Below are 24,729 nucleotides of genomic sequence, written 5' to 3' on the forward strand. Positions count from 1 at the left end.
TGGCCTCCCTTCAATAAAAGTGGTATAAACAATTATAATAATTTATTTTAAATAATAACATCACAATTTGTAACAATTACCAATTAACAGGACCGTAAAGCTACGTCTAAAACACTCAACCGTAAGATGTGTACGCGCTGCAATCGTTGTTCAGTTTTGTTTTAGAACTGCGACTAATTATTGTCACCGTCAATATAAAGAAATAATGAATTTCACGTTTAATTTTCAAAGAAAATCGAACGTTTTTATGTTGAAGGCGAAAATGGGCCTAATAAATCTAAATATGTGACATCTTAAAAGGTTTTATGTAAAACTTTTTATTGCAGTGCGTCCGCATCTAGTAATCATTACATAGTGGCTATATAATTATCAAATCACAGTATTTATTTGTTGAAGCATCGGCTATCCATTCAATATATGTAAAAATGTCTCAAAATTGACATCAGTGTGATCCAGTAAATTATATCATTTAAACTTAATACCAATATATTTTAGCTTATTTTGTTTCTAAGTTTTTATACATAAACGATTACAATAGCACCTTTGGCAACAATATATACTTTTTTACAAATATTTTAGAATATTTAAAAGATTTTGAGGCATTATGCTATTTTTGTATATGTGTATTTTTATAAAAAATCAAAATATGTATACTATGTATTTGTGCTAGCTTCGATGTACTACTTATCATATCTGTTTATATAATAAGAGAATTCAGTAGGTAAATTATGATAATCTATTGTTGTTGTGCAAATTGCATTACATAAAAACAAAAAAAAAATACTTATACAGAAATTAACCGTAGTAAAAATAAATGGAACTTGGTGTTAAACATAGCCGTTTCTAATTCTACTTCCCGCAAACTTTCAAACAACTATACTAAAAATCTGACTTTGAGAATATTTGTTCTTTTTTGCTTTTATCCAAACCGTATACTATTTTTATAGGGTCTGGAAGAGTATACTCCTCTAGAAGCTGTTTTAAGACCGAAAATTCACAGGTAATCTATATGGATTTGCTTCAAAGCCCTTAAAAATAATTTTAACATAAGCGTGAGGTGCTAACACTTCACAACTATGGTGACATTATTTCTCATATTTTTTAAGTAACAACAAATTATTTCTATTTGGTTCATTAAGTATATTGCTCTAGTTATGAGGTAACAAGGCTGCTAGCTGTCTTCTAGCACCAGGACCTTATTCATTTAAAAATGTTATAAGCTTTAGAAAACAGGAACACGCATTGAACGTAGCCAGAACTTGATGGAAAAATAAGATATCAGCTTCATACCCACCTAATCATTTCTTTTGTATGTGCATAGTTTTTATTGTTTATGTACGCTTGCATCATCGAATTATTATTTGTCAAACTTATTAGCACATTATATTTGTAAAGTATCAGCGCAGAACTTGGTCATAGGATATATAACCCCATATTGTGTTTTGGATTATACTTAAATTCCAGGGCCAAATGAAGGAATGAAAAACGCCTGGTCGTCAAATCGAAAAGTGGACCTCTTACATCCTGGCTACGCTCTCAAAGCACCTATAAGCTAAAATGTTTGTCCGCCTATAGCCAGCATGATGTTCTCAAATGCTATCCAGTTGATTAACGCCCAGGGTCCCAGCCTCATCCAAAGAGGTAAGAAACCTTTGTACATAGATAGTATACCTTCATTCTTTATGGATTGTTGGAGACAGTCGATCATGCCTTTGTACGACAAGCCCCTGAAAAGAAAAATACATTCATAAGTAGAGATTCAAGTCACCATACAGACAAAATCTACTAAAGCGGTGGGTCATCCAACTCAAGACTCGATATTAGTCATAACAACTATTGAGTACAAATAGAACGCCAATACAGATTCAAAAGTTTACAAATAGAATAATCTAATTCGATTCATGGGTAGCGTATTTTATTGGTGTGTTGGTACTACAACAGCGTCGAAGCGTGCACCGTCCTGCGACTCACGGGCTGCGACTTTGACCCCGTTCCTTTGACCTCGACCGCCTACCGCTTGTAACAAACCTATTCACATGCTATAAATAGCTAGCCAAAACAACGATCGGGACTTTCAGTATACCGTGACATAGTTACCGATGTTTTTTGGACGAATAAACACTCCATATTTGCATGGCTGTCGATTTGGTGATAACCGCGTCTATGATGTTTATGGCAAGTCAATAGATTGTTGTGGACTTTGATATTTACTTGGTTATTCTATCGTTAGGCGTGTGCAGATCATTATACAGCAACTTATAGCAACATTTTAGCCGTAAAATTGCATCTATGAAAATAATATATAGGGATTTGAGTATCGTAGACTTGGAGACAAAAAATAAACATTCTAAAATTTTTTGTCCCAAAATAAATGCGCAACAAAAACCAAATACCAGTTGAATTAGTTTAATTAGGTACCAAATATACAGCCCATAAATAATGCAGTAGGTGTGTATATAACTTGTAATTTAAAAGTACTTAATTAATTTTATGAGGACTTCGTTATGCGCACCTATGTATTTCGTTAAAATGTATTCGAGGTCAATGAAAACAAGCCTGGACTTTATACTGTTTCAAACAATAGCACTGATATTTTGACTACGAAAATAAATTGAAATTATAATGAAGATTGGCCTATTAACAATCATGCGCTGTATTGAAAAGCAGTGTTTTATTTAAACAGTTAAACAGGATCGCAATTCCCGTAGGTTATGAAGTATTGATTACTTTTTCAACGGAGCCCTTCGCCCCTCTCCCCTTGTTTTGGCGAGGCAGCCGGGACCGAGCCCAACTGAGTGACGGTCCCTAAATTGATTTTAATGAAACCTAACTAGTCTAGCCTGTATAATTGATTGTTCGTATTTTTAGACATTTTTGGAAATAAAATTTGTACTTTTATGTAACCCACAGTAGTTCAAAAAATCTTTTTAATTTTTAGAAATGCTAATAAATCAAGTTGTTTTCTTAAAAATTACAAGTTAGTTAATTTAAATTGTTTGATCTTGTACTCAATGAAATATCACGTTTGGGTCGGGAACTTGCACGGGCCAAAAGTCTGTATAAAAGAAGTAATTGACTTGTAACTTACCGTCCATCAGGTCCAACAGGCTGATTCATGAGCCTAGTCTTAAGTACATCAGCAGGCGTGCCAAGCACGGCAGCCACGAAGCCGGCTGTGAACGCCGCGGCTGCATGAACCAGCGCAGTGTCCGCCATGCCGAACTCTCGCATTAGGAACTGTTTGGTGTAGTCGTAGGCTGCTAAATCTCCCATGTTTACCAAGGCCGCGCGTTGCACGTTTGGGATGGCACCTGGAAAAATCGGAGTTATAAATTATATTGAGAATGCTAACATTTAGGGCATAAGGACGGGAGATTGATTTTGATGAACCTATCTAATTGTTTGAGAGTCTTTCATGGGTTCAGATAAGGATATAAATTCCAATCTCGATAAGCACGCCAGATTAATCGTCCCTATTGAGACAATTTTAAATAGGTACATAATTATTTTTAAAGAGGGTATGTATAACGTACCCTAAGTAGCTTAATTAACATTAACTGAATTATAACATATTGAAAATTTAAAAACTTTTGCTATGTTTATTCTTGGATAATCCGTTATTGACATGTTAGTCTGTCAGCGTGGGTCAATTGAGTGCAGAACATGGAACTTCAATCTGTCGCTCGCTCGGCCTAATTGTTATTGGACTTTTCCATTACATGGTAATAGTCTGGCTTCCTATTACAAAGGACCTAAAAATAACTAGTAAAGTGAGGGTGTATAGGTATTTACTACACATAAACTACGTTCATTGAATACACTACTTAGGTAGATACTTAGGAAGGTATGCCGTAAAATTTTCTTGGAAACTGAAAACTAAATTCGCCGAATAAGTACCTGTGTTGTTACAATTACAACGGTACCTAAGTAAATCATATTTCCAATAGGGTATTCTCTTTATATAGAAAATAATATCTATAAAAATATGAGGGCTTTTGTATAATAAAGAATCTAAATCTATTTATTCAACAGGCACAGTTCCAATCTCGGATTATGACTGGCTTGGTTTTGTGGCTAAAACCTCAAATCAATACTATGTTGTAATATAGTTCTAGTGGTTTCATTTCATCTATTTTCTGTAGTTACTACAAATTAGGTAGCTTTTACATAGTAGGGCCGTACGCCTTGATAAAAAATATTTTTTTTATTAGCCTATATTGTCCCACTGCTGGGCAAAGGCCTCCCCCATAGCCATCCTTTCTCTATCGGTCGCTATTTGTGGCCAGTCCTTGTGGAATAAGATTTTATAAAAAAAAATACATTAAAACTTTTTAGTGGTAAATGTAGCCAGAACATTAGAATTCTTATAGCGATTATTATAAGTACCCATTTCCAACACATCATGTATTTGTTCAAGTTAATTAAGTATGCCGTGACCTAAACTCATCTACCTTTGAACTGCACCTTAATTGATATCGTAACTCAATATTGTTATTTATCGTCGAGGATTTCGTACTCCCTTATCAATCTGTAATTGTACTACGAGCCCAAATTGTTTATACTTATCTATGAACTCGAAACTTGTTTACAATAACATAGGTAAGTAGGTACCTGATATGGTGGCTGTATTATCAACAAACCGTGCGAACTTCCTATAAAGGCGAGGTGACTCATAGCTTGGTTTCATGTAAATTGTATTGGCTATCTGTGTAATCAATACAGCCCGGTGTATTCGTAAATAAGTCATGTGTTTAGTTTTTGGATGAATTGTCGTCTTTTTAAAAAAGGAGATAGTATTTAATAAGCAGCTAATCAAGTGTATTAAATTGATAGATATCTTTTGTACATTCATCGTTACCAATATGTCCTTAGCTATGTATAATGGTTGACGAGTTATGCCCGATTCGTCATTTTAGTGATTTGGCATCCATAAAAAACGTGTCCCAGTTGGTCATTCAATAAAATATTTTATTTTGCTTAGTCCCAATTGGTCATCCGTACTTTATTTTGTAAAAAGTAGTGTCAACAAGATAAGCTTTACAATATTGTAATATGTTTTCTTTTATTTATTTTGGTTATGTTTTTTCCGAATATTAATTAATAAAATCGCGATTTCAACGGCGTCACACACCGCACGGCCAAAACCAAAATACCAGGATCGCATAAATCAGATGAGTAATATACCAATCAACGAGTGTCCATGGAACTGCCCACCGTGTACTAGGACCGCATAACTTACAGGAGTATAGCAGTCAAGAGTGTCAGGATTTTACGTTTTTTTCCTAATTGTAGATAAACATACCAATTTACACCATCATTCATAATTTTTATGTATACAATCTATTTGCTAGTTATGGGCCCCTGGTACTTTTGTTACCGGCACAAAAAGTATCGAGTCACATTTTCGGGTTTATAAAATGCCCATGTTGTCTTCACCTGTGTTTTAATGTAAATTTTATTATATTTATATGAGAGCTATACCTTTACCTACATCGAAGTTTTTCATTTAAAATTTCTTCTAACACTTTTATTTCTGACGGTACTCTGATACGTGAAATTTTATGCGAGTGACGAATCGAAACTCAAAATTTAAATATTAAATTATTTATTTTGCTCGAATGACCAATTGGGATTTGGTGTATGGAAAAAATAGTTGGTGACCAATCGGTACTAATGACAAATTGGGAATAACTCTGGTTGACTACTAGAATTTTTCCTAGAAATAGGATGACAATGAATTCATGTGCGTTCGCTACAGGCTACAGTCCACTTTCCAATCATGTATTGGCCGCTTAGTCCCAACGGGGATACAAAGAAAATCCATTTGGGAAATACACGGACAAGGTTACGCGACAAAAAATATTGCTTATAAGGTAAGAATAACAATCTTCTTACCTCTCCAAAATCCTCTAATCCCGCTCTCAGCATACAGCATCTTGTAGCAATCCCTGCAGTTTTTGAACCTCGGTGGTTTCCCTTGGAGTACTCTTCGGCCCTCAGCCTGCATCTGCACCTTCACCAGGTCAGTTGGAGACGCGATCAGCTGCGCCAGGGAGCCTGCCGCTAGCCCACCTGCCGAACTTCGTGACAATTATGTTACGTTGTTACTACGCCTGTTCAAGTTTTGATACTTTTTAAACATCAAGGTATTTGGGAAGTTTGAGTACGATATAAACTTTTGCGTTGTATGATCTGATGTAGCTGACTGAACGTTTAATAACTTCAAAGTATCGCTACGAGCAGAATCTGTAGGTACTTCAAATAAATATAGCAGCATTTCAATTTCAGTAGTAAAGCTTTTATGTTTCGCGATCTATTCCACTCAACAAATACTGTAACTTTATAAGAACCAGAGATTCTTAGAAGAGTATCAAGAATTGTAGGAACTGACAGGAACATATTTATTATGTTCTGTCTATATTTGCTAAGTTTTTTTTTTTATTATGAGTAATTTTATCAAAGTATCAACATTAAAACATTTATACATTTTCATTTCATATACAAAGAGGAAGCAATCGTTTCATGGATCTTTCATAATAAATAACACTTTCAAAGACTATAATTACGGCATTTCTATTTTCTTGTCAATAAAATTACACTATACAGGTGACTTTATACTTTATGTAGGTCCGTGCCTTTATGTCGACAGAAGGTCGACGCTCAAAGCCACGGATGGCCACGTTAATGAAAGCGGATCGGCTTAGTCGAACGTAATACGATGAGAACTAAGACTTTCCAATGAATATTTTATCTTCTTTGAATAAGGAGATTAAATACGTACAAAGAACTTATTATATCTGCAATATTCTGTTGCTTCAGTATATTTAAATACCGGATATTTCGATTTTTTATCGAGGACTTTACCTCTTCTGATGTTTCCCATTTATCTACGTGCCTACTGTCTTAATAAGAAAGCTTACGGGCGGGTAGATAATATTAAAAGAGTACAATATCATAATTAAAAGAGACTCTGCTCCCAATACCTTTCACTACTAACAAGTTTATTAAGTTTCAGAAGAATTATTAAATTGCTTCTGAAGTATATCTAGGTACTTCATGTAACATAATAAAGTACGCAAAATTAACACTTGTTTAGATTATAATTCAAAGGGCATCCATCACTAACAGACAGGTTTATTTAAATTTCTAAAAACTACTACAAAAAATATAATAAATCAATTTCCTCACCCAAGGAAGATATGCCAAGCGACACTTTCCCGTTTTCATCCTTGAAGTAGTTTCTAAAGTGTTCGTAGAAGATAAGCCGACAGCCGGAGTAGATGGCGTGGCGTTGAAACATTGGCATGAGACCCGTCCACAGCTTGGTCACGCCTTCCTGTTTGGCTATGCCCACCGCTGTTTTTATCATGCCATGGGTCTCCAACTGTGGTAATACAAGTAAATGACATTTTTAATGCCTGATATTTTCTTTCCTTCACAGAACTAAATTGATCCCTATCAGAAGGTAGGTAGGTATTATTTTTCTATCAAAGAAAATATAAACTGCACAACTAATCTCTTTCATATAAACCGTTCGCGGCGAAACTCCAAGGAGTTCGGTTGCAAGATACTGTTACAGATTATTAATAATTTGATATCATGATATCTGTGGATACTTTAGTTTCATTTTAAATTATTTAGGTTACCGACTTAATCTCTTTATACAAAATCATGATTAATATAAGAGGCTACCAAGTTACAGCTAAACTCAAGTTAATATTCACTTTAAAGGTATCGATTTTATCTTCAACCTCTTTTCAATCTTTAGAATCCAAAATGGACAGAACAACGCGCTATTCGACAGAACGGCCAGGAATTTAAATGTATTTAAAACTTTATAGTCCTGAATAAAACCTCGGACGCTAATCTAATAAGCATGGAGTTTCTCATGCCGCTGTCCGTTTACTGCTTAATCCACTCGGCTGGCGGATTATGACGTCACTGTATTGTGTGATGGCCTATCGAATTTGGATTTAGGTTCATTAGCAAAGTGCTGTATTTTACTATCGTCTATAATACCTTCGTGGTCAATTACCAAGTATTTCTGAGTTGATTGAATAATGTATTAATCTTTAAGCTCTGTAACGAGCAAGTAGTGATTTAATCCGATTTGGAGGTTGAATTTCTATTTTTACATAGATTTTACCGTGGTCTTTTGTTTTAAAAATGTTTAGGGACAAAATGTTGGATAAAATACGTAACTAAATAGTGTGGTCATATAAATATTTCGTACCTTATATCCATGTTTAGCGGCTGCAACTTCAGACTGTATCTGTAGCCTCGTTTTGGTCAAGTCGAAAGGATATGTTGCTGTAAGAAAAAACAATCTTTAATTAATGGCGCGCCTCCTTTACGCAGCTATATTGATTGCTAGTTACAATAAGGTTTCATTCATTCTTCATTCATGAGCCTGTTTGCCATTGACACAGGACATAGCATGAATGGCGACTAGATGTAGGTTAAGATAATTGTCATCAATTATACTTGAGTAGAATTATATGTAGACAGGTCACGAGCCTTGTATAACTAGCGCAGGTTATTTGTACACATAATTTAGTTAAGTTTAGTTTTTTTTTATATATAAATTCTAAGTTTAAAATAAGCGGTTGATACCTCCTTACCGATTGGTTTAGCGGTTCTAAGTCGCCAGTTTCTTTATAAAAACTTAATATCTATTTCTGCTAACAATGTAGTAAACAGTCATGTATACAATCGAGTTGGAGTGATCCATTTAATAATATTATCAGGCGAGCATTAGCACCACTTGAAGTCATTTTACAGAATATAAACTCAAACCACTTCAGTATAAAAGCTTTGTAGTTTCAATAACATTATCAACGACTGAGGATTAAAAGGAATAAATACCGTAATAAGTAGTCACTGGTACTCAGCTGTATCTAGTTAGACTGGAAGTGGATCCCAAGATAATTGGAAAAAGGCTAGGCAGAGATACCTTCATAAGTAGGTACGTACCTGCCTGTGTTATTTCATGATGGGGACCTCTAGGGCGTTGCTAGGATGTTTAGTTCAAAGGTATTACGTCGCTTGGGGGAGACCCCTTTAGCCGCGAGGGACGCAAAGGGATTAATTTTGGTCAGATGAACTGATAGCAGCGTTCGTTAGTGAACTTTGAATTTGTAATTGTGTTGTGACTGTACGTACTTCAAATTACTCTCAAGTACTCTCAACATTATTTACTCTAAAATACTCTAATGTGCTTTCTCTTGATCCCTTTGTTTAAGAATTAGTCGTTGAATGAAACCAGAACAAAAGTTCCCGAGAAAAATATAGACTATCCAATAGTAGGTAATTTCTCTACTTCCTTACAAAGTCCATATTTGATATGGCAGTAGGTAAATGGGGTAGTACATAATGACAGTAGATAAATGGGATAGTACATAATGGCAGAAGATAAATTGATGGATAAATGAAAGCTTACACTATGTAGTGATTATTCACCTGCTTCAGCAGCCCAAGAGCCGAGGACAGCGACGCCGTACCTCGCGGCGGTGGAGTCCGTCAGCGAGTGGGCGGGGTGGTCGGCGTTGCGTAGAACCGGCATGATGCTCACCGCGTCACGTCACCGCCTCTGCCCATAATACCTGACAGGGGAGACAAGTAAAGGAATATTGGTTTTGATACATTAAGTACGGCTACCACAAATCCACAAGGTTTCAGTGAATGAAAATAAAATGTTTGCTGTAAGGCCCTTAATTAGAAAAAAGCAAGGATATTTTTACTTAATGAAGCGCTTTGACATAAACTAAAACAAAACCTATACCTTAACGAATTGACTGATATTTGTGAGTATGTGGAGCATTCCATGACATTTACTTACGTTAAAAATAGTACCTACTTATTACCTACATTATTTCCAAGTTCATTGGACTTCTACATGCACCTAATGATACCTAAATGCCTGTTACTCAGCTTTTTATACTAAAAGATATGTACAGGGAAAAAACCGAGGCTGCAGATGTGAGCCATCTGCTATCTAGCTACATATTGTAGTGAACTGTGCACTGTACATGATGTGAACATCCTACCGCTTGATTAATGACCGCATAGGTTTGTTAATACGAAACTACATAAATGGCCAGTTATAAATAGCAACTATGAATAATGTTCATCACTAGTACTGGATTTTTTTAAAGATATTACTGATAATGTTTTGATTCTAGCATGTGCTCTAAATTATCATATTCTAAAGATAAAATATAGTAAAAATTCATGATGAGCCATTCACAAACAAAAATCTTGTTCAGAATTCTTTCTCTCTTTGAGACGAGGTCTGTGACCGACAGGGGTACAGTGAAAAGAAAAAGGTTTATGATGATGAGAATAAATATTTCCACCAGTCATTGCATTGCATATTAAATAGTATGGAATGGAATATGTGCAAAATCAAAGCACATAGATTTATGAGTGGCATTACGAAGCAATCGATCATCGCCTCACTCGGAGGCTAAACTAATGGTTTTCTATAATGAGAATGTCAGCGAGTTCGGAATAGCCGCCATTTTTCATATATCGAATGTGGCTGTGGCAATGAACCTTAGAGCTTTGTACGAACTTAGATTCTAATAATAATGAATTTATTGTAAGTATCTTAGAATAAATATTTCAGTCGTAGATCATTTTTTAAAAGAACTTTGCGTAGGTACTTGTTCAAACTATTTAACTTAGAAAAATTTCGATTTTAAGAATTTTCAGGGGCAATGGAAAGTTTTTATAAATTCTTGTAATAAGATTTTTTGCTGAAAAGTTCTGTAAAGTTTTCTATTCATTCAAGTATTTTTTTTAATCAAAATTAGGTAAGTTTTAAAAATTTCTTTGAAGAAAGTCTATGATAATAATTTTACTGGCGTATCGCAGAGCTAACTTTCCGTTCGATTTACTTAGCAGCTGCTATCTGCCATAATTAATATCTCCGATACAGGGATCAAGTGAGAGGTCCTGGGATCGAATTGACAAGCGGGTTCACTTAATATACTTAGTGTAAGTTTGATAGATATTGTAGCTTGGTTTCTGCGATAATTTATTTTTATTAGAAATATTAATTTAACTAATAATTGGGTACAAAAAAATGTCTATAAATAAATTAGGTAGATAGGTACTTATTATCTTAGCACATTTTTATAGGTAAGTATTTAAAATATTCCCACTCTATCGTACTGATACCTATAAACTAAACGACAGATGGCAATCTATCAATTTAAATGAAAACGCGCCAAACGGGTCATTCCACGCAAAAGCCATAAAACCTCCTCTCGATAACCATAGCGCTATCGAACACGCCACACATAAACTACTCAATACATAAATTGAGTCATTTGTGCTGACAGTGCTCACCAAACTCACGGGTCACTATTGCCGGACTTACTTCACTATAGATTTAAACCATTCTTTTGCTGCACAGACATATCAATTACACAAATTTTTAAAAATAAATAAATAAACTCATGTTGTTTGAGAAAAGAAGGCATTTTTTATGTAGTCTGAATGGCCTAAGTCTTCGTAACCAACTAAACTAGATAAATATCTTGAAAATACATTTTGCTATAACATGGTCCTAAATATGTACAGACATTTGACACTTGTTTAAGATGTACAAATGCGAATTTTCTTTAAACACGTTCAAACGTCTATTTTAACTTTTGTAATAACACCAATATTTTTTAGTGGATTTGATAGTGCTGAAAACTGTTTATTTCTTGCAGGAATTAAATCACGGATTAAAATTATTTCTTCATTTAAGAACAAACAAAGAAAGTAAATAATTATTCCTACCTAAGCCAGTCTTGTCTTATCAAAATTGATTACGTACTTTTCGAAGAGGAGGTTCAAAGTCGACCGAAGCTTCGCGCGAAATCCGACCCGCTTGAAGTTGCCAACAGCTCGGGCCAGACTATGCCGAAACTAATTAATTAACGAAGCTTGCGGATAGCATCCATGTTATATTGTAGGAATTATATTAAAGAGGCTTTACAGTTTTGTCAACGACAACCTATTCTGATTGATAATTTCTTCACAATTAGGATTATTTTTTGCACAGCACTGATGTTGAAAAACCAAATTATCAAAAATTTAAGGATTAACGCGGTTTAAACAGTCTTACTAAATTGAGTAACGAATACCTATATTTAACATAGAGAGCATTAACGAACATGGATCATGACGTCATCCGCAACGTCATTTCTCATTAGCAACAAAACTCATTTAGCTGGCAACAAATCAAGTCAGTTAATCGTTTACTCGGCAATCGATAAGTTAGTACTATTACTATAAGAGTTACGTAAAGGTCAAACCGAGTGCGTAATAACGCATTCTGTTCACGGACTACACTTACATACTTAGGTGGTTAAAAAGACTCCTGTAGGAGGTTTGAGCTCATAAATCTGTAAACATCTGGTATTTAGCTGGTATCAGACCGACTGAAAACGTAGAAAGGAAAAAAGACCTTTAAAAAAAATTGCCGATCACTGGGTCAACTATCGGCCGATTGTTTAGTCTATAGTATGTGGGTACTCTTATAGGTACATTACAATGCATAGACAATGTCCTACATTGCATATAAATAGTTAGACTCAATTGTGAGAATCAAGTAAATTATTTCTATTGGCCTGACAATCTAGAATTCCAATAACATGGACTGAACTTTGTACTACTTCCAATAAGTGTTTCGATATCTAGTTACCTTTTATTGCTAAATATGGTCATAGATTGTGTTTTGTTGTCTATTGTCGCTGGTAAATGGTCTGTTCATTCATATAGTAATAAAAAATGATATAAGTAGGTAATTTTATGTATATGGAAATTTAAATTTAACCAAATTCAAATTAAATATTCATAAGAACTAGAAGAGTATTCAATGAGTACAAAATCGTGAATTATTCAATCGGAAAAGGGTATGTCAGTTTGACGACCCCGATGGCGCAGAGGCGGAACGACTTCCGGGACAAAGATTCGATTTCCGCACCAGACTTATGAGAGCGAAGCGTGGAAATTTCGTTTAGTAGCAGTTTCTGAGGGTACTGTCCATAGACGAAAGTAGATGAAAGCCAAAATTCGTAATACTCCTTGGTACTAGACCTATTTTCCGTAAGCTCCCAGTCGACCTTCAGAAAATAGATTTTTAGTCAAGAAAAAAACATGAACATGTTTGCTAAACTGTTGGCAAGATACGAATATAAAGCTGTGTAAGATATCTGTTAGAACACTGTGACAGTTCTGGAAATAAGCCAAGTACATAACATGTCTGTTTAACCCCAGAACTGTTGTGAAAAAAGAAAGGAAGTCTTGCAAGAAGCAGTAACTGGGAAATTTATTAGGAGCTCTGTTTGTTCCGAGGATTGTACACAATATATCACATATTATATTATATGTACTTAAGTTGTAAGTTGTAGTAAGTACAATATAATACACCCACTCCATACATTATATTGAAATTCCGCTGAGAAAAACCGTTGAAAAAACACCATCATCAGATCAGGTACCTAAATGAGGCTAAATGTAGACTAATTAGAAATGGCACGTTTGAAAATAAGAACAGAACAAACGATAACAATTAAACAAAAAGAAAAATCTTTAAACGTTGTTATAATCATACATAATATTCTAGTAATATCCCAAAAAAAGAGAGCGATAGCTTATCCAACAGGAACATAATCACGCGACCTTTGCCCGAGCGAGCAGCAAAGAGGTCAAATAAAAAAAGTTTTCTACTTCATAATTCGAAATTCAAAAAATGTGAACATGTCGTACCTCTGCAGTGTCTCTAGCCAGCAACACCAGCTCAGGTGGAGATCCGAAGTAAGACTGATAACAGTGAGCACATGTCACGCATATTATCATAATAACAATCAATAACTACTAGCACACATGTACAACAATATTGCACATTGGACTTTATAATACTTAATTAACGGCGAAATGATCTCAATTGGACTTCCGTCGCCGGTTTAAAGTTTATGCGTTTTATTAGCGCTCGTTCGTAACTTAAAAAGTTTATGACGTCAATAGGACCAATAAAACGATAGCATAGAATAATCTATCTATGTGTTGGTTTTCAAGGAGATATGAAACCGGGAAAATTTGTTTTGCTGGCTACCTCGATGGCAGACCTACCCCTTCTTTTAATTACATTGCTAAGCGTAAAAATATGATGACAATAAATGTTCTGTACAACTTATAATAGAACGATCTTTAACAAATCGGCAATCAAGATCGGCATCGGCTATCAAGCTACGACAGGCGTTACCCAATTAAATTGCAAGTGTTTTATATTTACATTATGTGTAAAATCTTTAATCCGTAGGAATACACAAAATATTCGAGAAAAGTCAAGACAGCATAATAGTGAAAGACAGGAAAAATCTATTAACTAGGTTCACACTGAATTGGAAAGCTAAATTAGGACTGCCCGAGTATATGAAACCGTAAAACCGTTCTTTTGTAACTTGATTAGCAATCCTAAATGGATTTTCGCGCTCCACCTAACTGTAATGTAGTAAGAAAATGATTTTGAAAAGGAAACTTCTATTGGCAGAGCGATTCAACTCTTGATTGCAACTCTAGTCTCGCTTAGGGGGGAATACTTAGAATCTAAGTGGGGAGTAACTTTCAAGGAAATAACTTTTAAAAGGAGATAATTAAAAACTGCAAACGTAGGTACAAGTAGCAATTTACATATTTTTATCTAGATCAGAATGTTTGTAGGTAGATGAAGAGGAGTTCAGTCTATTCGTATTCAATGAGGTACGGTCAGCGGTAAGATCTCATTAACACAGTTGCTACTTTTTCATGACAGCCAAATTAGCACAACACTTCTTATTTAACATTTTGCCTTTAAACATTTGCTTATATTACAATGATTAGCCATATGAATCATCAAAGTCAACCGCAATGTATTTTATGCATAGTCGTAAATTAATTATTGTTAGTACATAATTAATCTGACCGAACAAAGTACCTACGCTTGTGATAGGAACCAGCTGTTTCCAAATCCTGCTACCAAGAAGTGGATTGACAAAGACCGAAATTAGTAGTGAAGTCATTGCCATCAGATAAATGCACGAAAAAAAAACAAATAGGTAGATAACACTTACAAACATCCGCTTTGATTAAAAGCGAGGGCGCGGAGTATTTATCACTGCACAATAAATTACTAAAAACTCACAAAAAATCCAAATACTCAGTACTCAGTTCACTCGCCGGTGTTCAACACAAAAATGCTTAGTCAAGACGTTCTAAACAACACTTCACTGAAAGAGGTTCTTTAACAAGGCCGTCCATAACAAAAGTGAAGCGTTACACGGCTTTATATAAATAGCAAATTGTCTGTACACGATACTGATGCTATTTACACATAGGTAGCACAAAACTGTCGCACGAGTGGTGTCCATAAACGAATGTTCACTAATAACTGGTCAATGTCAACAGTTTGCTGGGAAAATGGAAGCAGGATTTGAAAAACAACCGGGTTTTACATTTCGAACTGTGAAAAAATACCGGAAAATACACGTAGACTACAGTGTTTGTAGTACAAACGTCGAGCTTCATTTAAAGTATGATAATAATGTGTAACTAGGTAATCGTTTTATCAATGTTATCGTGTGTGTAGACATAGAAGCTGGCCTTAGAATCTGAACCTGATTTTTATCGTTCAATTGTTTCTTTATCTTAGGAAATTAGATTTGAAATGCAGTAGCAGAACTCTAATGATAAAGTAGAAATGCCGAAAAGTGGATTGGTCATTGCAATACCGGATACATTACCTACCCTTGCTAAATTCCAATTTGTCAAAAATACATATGTCTATGATGCATACTACAGTTCAGACATTATACCGTAACCTAACAACCATGGTAAAAGGCATAATTAATCATTACTTTTGTGCAGTTAAGTACTTTCAAACAAATTTTAGTATAACCTTCCACAATCCACATGCTAGCAGCAGTTATATTACCAGCGTACTTGGTAAAGTGTGTTCCAGTTCTAGCTGAATGCATGCTGATTTGGCATCGAAATAAACGAAACGTTTCGACCTATTTAAACATGCAGTTCATGCGGCATAAATAACGAATATTATACCTGTCTGTTTTTAATGCATCCTGCAATTACTTAGTAGGCTAATATTTCAATCAAGTTAGTATAAATTACGTCATATGTACATCTTCGATCATCCTCTTTTATAGGCCGCATCTGTTGACTGGGTAAAAGCAGCCTTATACTCTTTTGAGAACAGAAAAAGCTAGAAAAACGGGAAAGGTAAGTTCCGAAAACGGAAAATGGATTGACTTGGAAGGTGTGTTGCTAAAAGGGATGAATATTGAGATGACGTTTGATGGATTTGTTACGATAGAAAATACGTAAGTTTCGGTGAATTCAAATATGAAATTGAATAAGGGAAGAAAATTTTAAATATTCTCTTTTGCCCTTTGTTTTCTTTTGGGAATTATTTTGAGATACGTATAGCAGATAAAGATCAAAATGATCATACAATAAGAAACATTACGAATTATAAAGCACATAGGTTGGTAAATTAGTTTTCAGATTTTCCAATAAGACTCAATGTTCACGATAACCCAGATAGGTGGCGCTAGTAGTTTGATAAACGGAGAGATTAGACAAGCCAAACAGATAAACATAACACAGACCACGTGTTACTGATTAGTTTCTTAATCAAAATATTCATATATTTCTGATCGAAGTAAGGTCAATGACCTTTGAAATACTACTGAAAGTGTTCATAGTCCTGACGATCAATCAAGACGTTTAATAAGATTAGTTAGATACTTGTTACCTTAGAAATAATATGCCATCATCACAAATATGTATCTACTTAAATACCGAATTAAATACGTGAAGTAGGTACTTAATAATATATAAACTTGCTATTACATAAATCAATGACCATTGCATAACACAATAAAGACTAGTCCAGGGTAATCTACACAAGTCGAACTATTTAATTCACCTCGAACGATTGTACACCGTTCGAATGCAGAAGTGTAGGGAATGAAAATAATAAAATTAAATCGATGCATATGCAAGTAGTTCGTGGGCTTAGAGGTCGCAATAGTGCATAAGTAGAAACAGCAATCAAAGTTATCGATCGTACGTGTGGTCTTGGAACGAATCGAATAGACCGACCTTCGTTCATATCGTAATCGATATGAAAGTAATTATTCTAGCAAAGAGAGAAGCTTTCACATATCTACATAGACTAATAAGGGAGCTAATTTTTTTTGAGGTGGGATATCATCAAATAATCGCGTCAGGCAGAATCTTACTGACTCTAAACCAACCTTTGTTTCTTGTGGAGCCCTTTTTTCTATCAAGTTGCAAAACCTCTAAAGCGAGCTAGGTTTTGGATAAGCCGACAGGGAATACTATAAAGAGAAAGACTTTGTTCGACTTTATAGGTAATCCTCAGAGAAGAGCTTTTGATGTGAAATCGTATAACTTTAATACTGTTGTAAAGAAAGTTGGAACAGTATACATATGAGGTGAGTGCTAACATTTCACCGCGATGAGCAATCCTTATTTCAAGAACTTTGTAATGGCAACAATGACCCTGAATTAATGGTTTCAGAGAATTGCTTATTACGCATACCAACTATGGCATTCAAAGCGGGAATGTATTCCAAAATTGTGGGTTATTCTGAAGCATTCTTCATTATTGCAATGAAATGTGTTTCTATAAGGTTTGTGTAGACTTTTTTTTCTCGTGGGAAGTTTTCATAGACAATCTGCTTCATCCGTTAGTAAATTAAACATCCGCACTACGAAATCCAGAATTCAGTGGAAAACAAAACTGACAAATATCTTTCCATATGCGATGCATGCCAATCATGTGTCAAAACCGAACTGAATGGTAACAGGAAAACCTCTGGTATTGAATATTGAACAAACTGAGAACTCACGTTTCCCGTTCATTGTTATGTCGTTTTTGTTATGTTAACGATTTTCTATATGGCAGTACCTATTGCTGCTCTATAGTAAGTTTAATATTACAATTGTAAGTATCTAAAACCGTAACTTTTTTTAAGAAAATCAATAATTCTATACATACATGTGGCATCGATGAATAGAAAGGTCATTGTTTTGAAACGTTCTTGACATTCGTTTATAAGCTCAATAATTTATTACCCGTCATATATTTAGTTTTCATTATATTAGAAAGGTAAAGACGGTTAGGTATGTTGTTATCTATTCCTTCATGTAGTTAACGTATAAATCGATAAACTAGTTAGACCGGCTAGTTGGAAGTTAGATCCAATTTGATTGGGAGGTTCTATAATCCAGTTAACTTCTTTTTGGTTACGTACTGACTTCTTTTTGGATTGGAACTCGATATTCTGTTGAAATCATGTTGCAATTAGGTGCCACGTGAGTAGGTACTTCTGTTATCAAATTAGGTGTTCACACAGAAGTAAAATGTATGTCGCGCGACGAAATTCGTGGATAACGACAGAAAATGGTTCTAATAAGAAGCAAGTTCTAAAAAGAAGAATAATCGTTCATATTGTCTTATGAGTAATAAAATTTTAAGTCATGATGAAGCATTAATTTGTTTTCCATAGTTGAAAACAATAGTGTTTACATATTTATTTGATAATGTAAGCAGCGAGATGATGTCGACCAGCATCAATGACAGGCACGTGTAAGCCTACACGTTCTGTGCAGTAAGAAAACTACTTTCTAAATGAAACTTTTAGTGAATGATGTATGATTGGAAAACTTTCGGGTCATTTATCACATTTAATTATTACCCACCTATGCATGAGCCGGAGAGAACAGCAACAGTATTGAAGATAACGAGCTATCGCAATGCGAAATGTATTTCCATTCATCACCTGATAGCAGCCACAATGTAAACATTGAACTTATTACATAAATGACTGTATAATATCGCGGGCCGAGAGAGAAAATAGCCGACAGAGACAGGTAGATTAGTAACACGTGGGTTGGTGAGGGAGGGGGATATTTGTGCTTGGCCCAAATTCGCGGTGTAGCAATGAGCCGCGGCGCGAAAGAGCGCGAGGCGAGTGGCGACGAGGATGTTGCGTCCGTCTCACATCGCTACCGAGTTGTGACTATGTACTTCTGACTATTCTATTCAGCCAGGGCAGCCGACGGGTTATTCTCAAGCCGCCCAAAATTAATGGTCGTGTCGTTACCGCAGGCATACAAAAAACTCTGTAATTTAAAAACTCCGTGCATTATTTTGTTAGCTTTTGTATGAGAATCGTTATTGTGTTCAATGTGGAGGGTGACCCAAACCTTCGCAAACGTGACTACGCCATGTTTAGTGACGGTTTCGTTCAAAAGTTTATATGGATTTTATACCTTTTATTTATTGAAAACCAGCTTGACTATAGTCCATAGATCTGAAGGCATATCCAACACCCTAATCCCTTACTAACCCCGCTGTAATACCGAAGAGACGCGTCTAAGTCAACGACACGTTACCGCGACGCCACCCCTCCCGGTTGTTGAATAACCCTACTAACATCTGACGCAAAAGAAAGAACCCAATAATCTATACTATAAGTACACAGCTGTTTATACGTATAGCTATCTACTACGCAGTGACGTCATTTCATTCAAGAAACGGGTTTCGCGAAAACTTCAATGAACTGTTCAACGTAATTTTGTTGACGTATATTACCACTACCGCACGTATTTTAGTCCTTGTGTAGGCTAATTAGAACTTTATCGGCACGTGGTATTTTTAGCGCGCATATTTCTGCAATAGATAATGCATACGTAATGTGTTACGTTATTCGAAATGCCGATAGCGTTACGTAGGCACTAGGTACGGGTGTTGTCATAATAAGATCCGTACCTATAGACAATTAGGCAGCTGCTTGTTATTAATTTCTGCTCTTCGTTTGATTGCATTGACGTTCGTTCGTTTATGAAATAAAACTGCAGGTCTATACCTATCCGTTTTAAAAACCTCCCCATCATGTAAGGCTTAGAAAGTACGTGTGCCCTGTAGCCATAGAATATTGATTTTGTGTCAGAGCCAGGCGAAATCTGCTGTCCCTGAGATATGAACCGAGGTAAAAAATGTCACATGTTTATGTCCTATTCCATTTTTAATAAAAAAAACTACAGTAATGATATGCAGGACATAATGTTTTTGAATACTTCTGACAAAGAATTCTGTGTGAATTTTATGGAAAATTCAAAATATTTAACATTAAAATCAAATCAAAGGAGTTAAGCGTAGGTAATGTTCAGAAAGGTGAACACAATCTCACATAACTATTGCAACATCATGTCTCCCTTGTTAAACCTTAGATGACAGATTTGGGGTCCCGAGACCCTCTCGACTCGACGTGTAATCCCTACTGAGTACGCCCTTTGATACCATAGAGATACAGCCCTTGCTATCATTTTACATGGCGCTTTTACCTTTAATTATAGGTGAATAACTTCTGAATAAAAAATAGCACAGTCTTCTTGATGTAGCATTAAAACCTTATTCTATTTTATCTGATTCAAAAATTCGTACCGGTTTTTGCTAAGCTCTCGGAAGTTTCAAATGTTATAGATTTTTATCTAGGTCAAGGCCTAACGGAGTGTCATATTTCATTGAATTCCGTTAAGATGTGGTCTATTAAAGCTCCAAACTTTCACATACGTGGGAGTAAAAAAATAATATGACTGAAATACTGTACTAATAGAGTATAGTATTTTATCGAATTTTAGGGCTGCCCGTTCCTGATGTGATGTGAACAGCTACATCCGATAAAGCTCGATCCGCTTTGACTTCAGGCGGATCCTAATAACGAAGACTGTCATGTTGATGAAACAAATAGCAAACTGTCACTCGTTTAGAAACTGAAGAATAGAAGACAGATAGAAAATAGAATAGAAGACTAGACACTAGGCAAACCTACCTATAGCATGACAACGAGAATACAAGTCCTAATTATGAATAGAATGACCCAAGTCTTGTTTTAGCGATTGAATGATTATGTAGCTACTGCCATAACACATTCAGTATTACATGATTGCCAAAGTTCGATAAAAGTATAATTAAAATGTTGTACCTGGTTAGTACCCATTATTTAATTACCAAACGCAAACAAATAGCAATTAGAGCGTTGAAAACAGGACAAAGTAAAAACGCTGCCGGAGGGCGCATTCTGATAGCAGCTAGGATACATTTTGCCAGACAGAAAACGAAGAATCAAGAATTGTTTTTATTACAGACGCTTAAAATTCGTTTTAGGAGATACCCTAGCAGGCTGCAGTTCTTAATTGTTTTTAACAGAATATGGTAACATTTAATACCCGGGGGACAATGGTTTATTTTGACAGATGGTGCCTAACTGGCTTTACAACTTTCGGTACCTGAGGCACAGGTACCTAAAACCAAACGCCTTCTGAGAGAGCGCGTTCGTAAAGGCATCTACGTCCATTGTATGCTTATACATGTTACGGACTGAATGTTAAACTATAAGTATCCCAACCGATTTCACTGGCGCAATATTTCAGTCACATAAAGCACTAAAATAAAAATGTGTCGAGTGTCGCCGCTTTGCTTATCATGCCTATTTAAATAAAGCCGATTACTGCCAAACGAGCTTTGGAATTCGGTCCGCCAATTTATCGTGTTCATTTTTATGACTCTGATACTGTTACTTATACAGCCTATGTCCGTTGTATAAAATTCTTATACATTTAAATATTTTGATTTAAACATAATTCCAAGTAAATATTTTATGAAAAAAAGATTTACATGTTTGTTAATGTTCGTAGATTAAAATAATCATATTAGATAGGTATATTGCTGTGGCCGGTCATTGTTTTTACGAGAGTGAATGTGTTAATTGTGTTGAAAGGGAAAGCATTCACGTTGTTATCATTTATCTACGATCGTGCTTGGACGCAAGTATCCAATTTTGCTATTGAATGTAGCCGAAATAATTGCTTTACTGATAGGTTTATGGCTTGGGTGTAAAATAAGGGGTTTGGTGGGATTTGTATAATTTAAAGTCTGGTTAACACGTGATTAGAAAGTTTGTAATCAAAAAAGTATAGTTATGTTCCGGTACTGAGTAAAAGGGAATATTTCACTTTATTCAGTTAGGTAAAATTATTCAGTAATGGACCTAAATGTGTCTTATCAGGCTGCATATCAGCTAATATACTTAGTCACCCTGAGCTATTTTGAATTCGATAAGATAAAACTTAGGCATTCTTAGTATACATTTCCCACAGAAACGCTGCTCTGGGGATTTGTAAACATTCCATTTTATTTTTAGCAATAGTTGCAATTATCTTCGCATTCCAAAACGGAAAAAATGTGCTAAAATTAGGCGGTAATTGTTTTGTTTTGCTTAGTGATGTACTGCAGCGATAGATGGCGTTAGTAGTGAGGTGGAGCATAAAGCGTATCGCGTGGTTACAAAAATATCTGGTTTCTCCGTATCGCGGCCGACCGCGCGACCGAGAGCACGTTGTGATTATCACAAGTCACAACTCACTGACCTTGGGGCAAAAAGGAGAAACAATTTTAATTCCAACTGCGGTGTTTTTCTTACTTGAGCATACTAATAAGACGCTGTTCATTCTTAGAAACTTTGGCATACGCGATTTTGATTAGGTGTTCCTTTATTTCATGTTTTGTGTATAGAATAAATTAACTGCATTAGATTGCGTTGGTAACAACATGTTTCTTTTTGGGTAAATTAACATATTTTGGTTTAATTTAGGTGATGGACGTAGAGCTACAGAATTGTTAGGTGCTTAACCACATCTGGGTTTTCCGATTTTGTAAGTGCTGTAGGTAGCTATTATTACAACAATATTGGCTCAGGAAACTTCACACGTTTCGCCATCGTGGATGGCTGAATATCTAAAATTAATTTTAAGCAATCTAACAGCTGAATTTTGACTAAAAAATACATGAAAAGATTTGTAAGTATTCGAAAGTATCAGGACGCAGTCAGTGATACATTTACGCGCGCTTTCCAGGAACGCGGACAAGTGGGCTGTCAACATACCTCGCCGCTCGGTGACGCACCCAATTTTAATGCCCGCTATTCAACAACTGCCTCAAAACGGTAGTACGTAGTACATCAATGTGCGCTGTGTCATGTCTGTTTCATTTATTTATTCTTGCTAACACAATTCTTTGCTTAGCAATAGGTAGTAAAACTGGATATATTATTTACATTCCTGCATTTAGTTTGTTGCTATGACATAAATGGCTCATACAAAATCTTTCTGAACTAAGGCCGCAAAATTACTGCAAATCATTGATGATTGATATGAAGTATTCGGCGAAGTTTCGCTTTAGCCCATTACTTTTTGATTGGCTGTGAAACTGTTTTGCTAATTTTGAGTTTATTCAAAATAAGAGTTTGTTAACTATGAATGGGTCTTCCAATTAAAGTTGCCGCACGAAAGCAAATTTAAATATTCACCTTTTATGAACATTTTTAACCATATTTTTTTACAATCTTGATTTTAGTATTATATTACATTTTGTTAAATTTATTTGCGCACGTTGTAATTTTGCCGGGCCCGGTCCCAGCAGGCAGCCAGTTCGTTTATCGAATACAGACGGTATCCCAGTATAAACATAAAAAATTAAACCTCGCCGAACCCTCGGCGCGGCACGGCGGCATTTGTTCCCTTCGTACTTTTTGTGCGCGCGGCTAAACCCTCGATCGCTCACTTCTTTTAGGGCCCGTATCCCTGCATTCAACGGGCACCCTATTGAAGCCATATTTTGTTCGAAATATCCCGTCGTAAAGAGCGGCGATACTGTATTATCGTTGAGTCGTTGTGCCTCAAATAATACAGTGTTGAACGGTTTTGTTATCTCTACGAATTTGTCCGTTCTGTGCTTGTTCTGGGTATTATTCTTTTGTTCTTTTCAATTTTTATTTGGAATATCTTTGTTTTAAAATTTTAAATACATAGTAGATCTGTAGTAACATTATTATTTAGCACATTTTCGACTTGACAAAAATATATTTTTGGCTTTATCGTTAACAATGGCCATGGTATTTTCCTGATAGATTGGAATTGTATGTTATTGCTTGTTACTCTGTTGTTTACCAATTGGTTTCGCGGTCCGCGAGCGCTCGATCTACTTAATGGAATAATTGGTTATTTATCATGTGAAATTATCTCTGTCTATTAATGAACATAATGTTTGTTTGTTCGTTTTACTTTATTCACTTAACACGCATACTTCTGCTATTCATGTTCATTACATTACATGGGTAGTTAGATCCGTAAAATGGATAAAATTTATTAAGTAACTTTGTTAATGATTTATGTGCCACTAACAGACGGGGAACGAGGGAGGAAAATATTAAGCCAATTAGTATTAATAGAGGGAGATAGGTATATATTAGCATTTCCACATAGCATTCTTTATTAGAGTGGATATTTTTTAGGTTTTCTCTCTCTCTTTTCCATATTCTATGATGATTAGCCTGATCAGTATTAGATGAAAAAATGTATATCCAAAATTGTCTATAGTTAGCAACTGGGCATACCAATAAGTTTTTACCCGGCTGAATTACAATGTCGTGTCGTCAGAAGCAGCTAGTCATCAAATTGTTCAGTTCAGGCCAAAGAAACAGCATCATCCGGTGACGTCAGGCCTTCACGATGACTGTCAGGTGACGTAGACCACGACCACACGATGCAGGGCACCTTTAACATAGAAATAAATGTTTTAACCATTGA

General features: G+C 35.4%; 1 protein-coding gene across 4 annotated transcripts; it reads right to left on the reverse strand.

Annotated features, from left to right (window-relative positions):
- Nucleotides 1–27: 27 nt before the first annotated feature.
- LOC110371324 (mitochondrial uncoupling protein 4) lies at nt 28–23,048 on the reverse strand. 4 transcript variants are annotated; one of them, XM_064039095.1, is made up of 7 exons: nt 23,028–23,048; nt 9,460–9,602; nt 8,234–8,310; nt 7,189–7,384; nt 5,896–6,072; nt 3,089–3,311; nt 28–1,727 (listed from the first exon to the last, which is right to left on the reverse strand). In XM_064039095.1, exons 2-7 carry the CDS (start codon nt 9,560–9,562, stop codon nt 1,553–1,555), a joined length of 951 nt encoding a protein of 316 aa, XP_063895165.1. In that variant the 5' UTR covers nt 9,563–9,602; nt 23,028–23,048; the 3' UTR covers nt 28–1,552. The 4 variants fall into 4 exon arrangements, with proteins under 4 accessions (XP_063895165.1, XP_049699675.2, XP_049699673.2 ...); XM_049843718.2 differs by lacking the exon at nt 23,028–23,048 and adding an exon at nt 18,781–19,134; XM_049843716.2 differs by lacking the exon at nt 23,028–23,048 and adding an exon at nt 15,108–15,445.
- Between the last annotated feature and the right edge of the window lie 1,681 nt (nt 23,049–24,729).

The sequence above is a fragment of the Helicoverpa armigera genome, chromosome 2 (assembly GCF_030705265.1).
Source record: "Helicoverpa armigera isolate CAAS_96S chromosome 2, ASM3070526v1, whole genome shotgun sequence".
NCBI lineage: Eukaryota > Metazoa > Arthropoda > Insecta > Lepidoptera > Noctuidae > Helicoverpa > Helicoverpa armigera.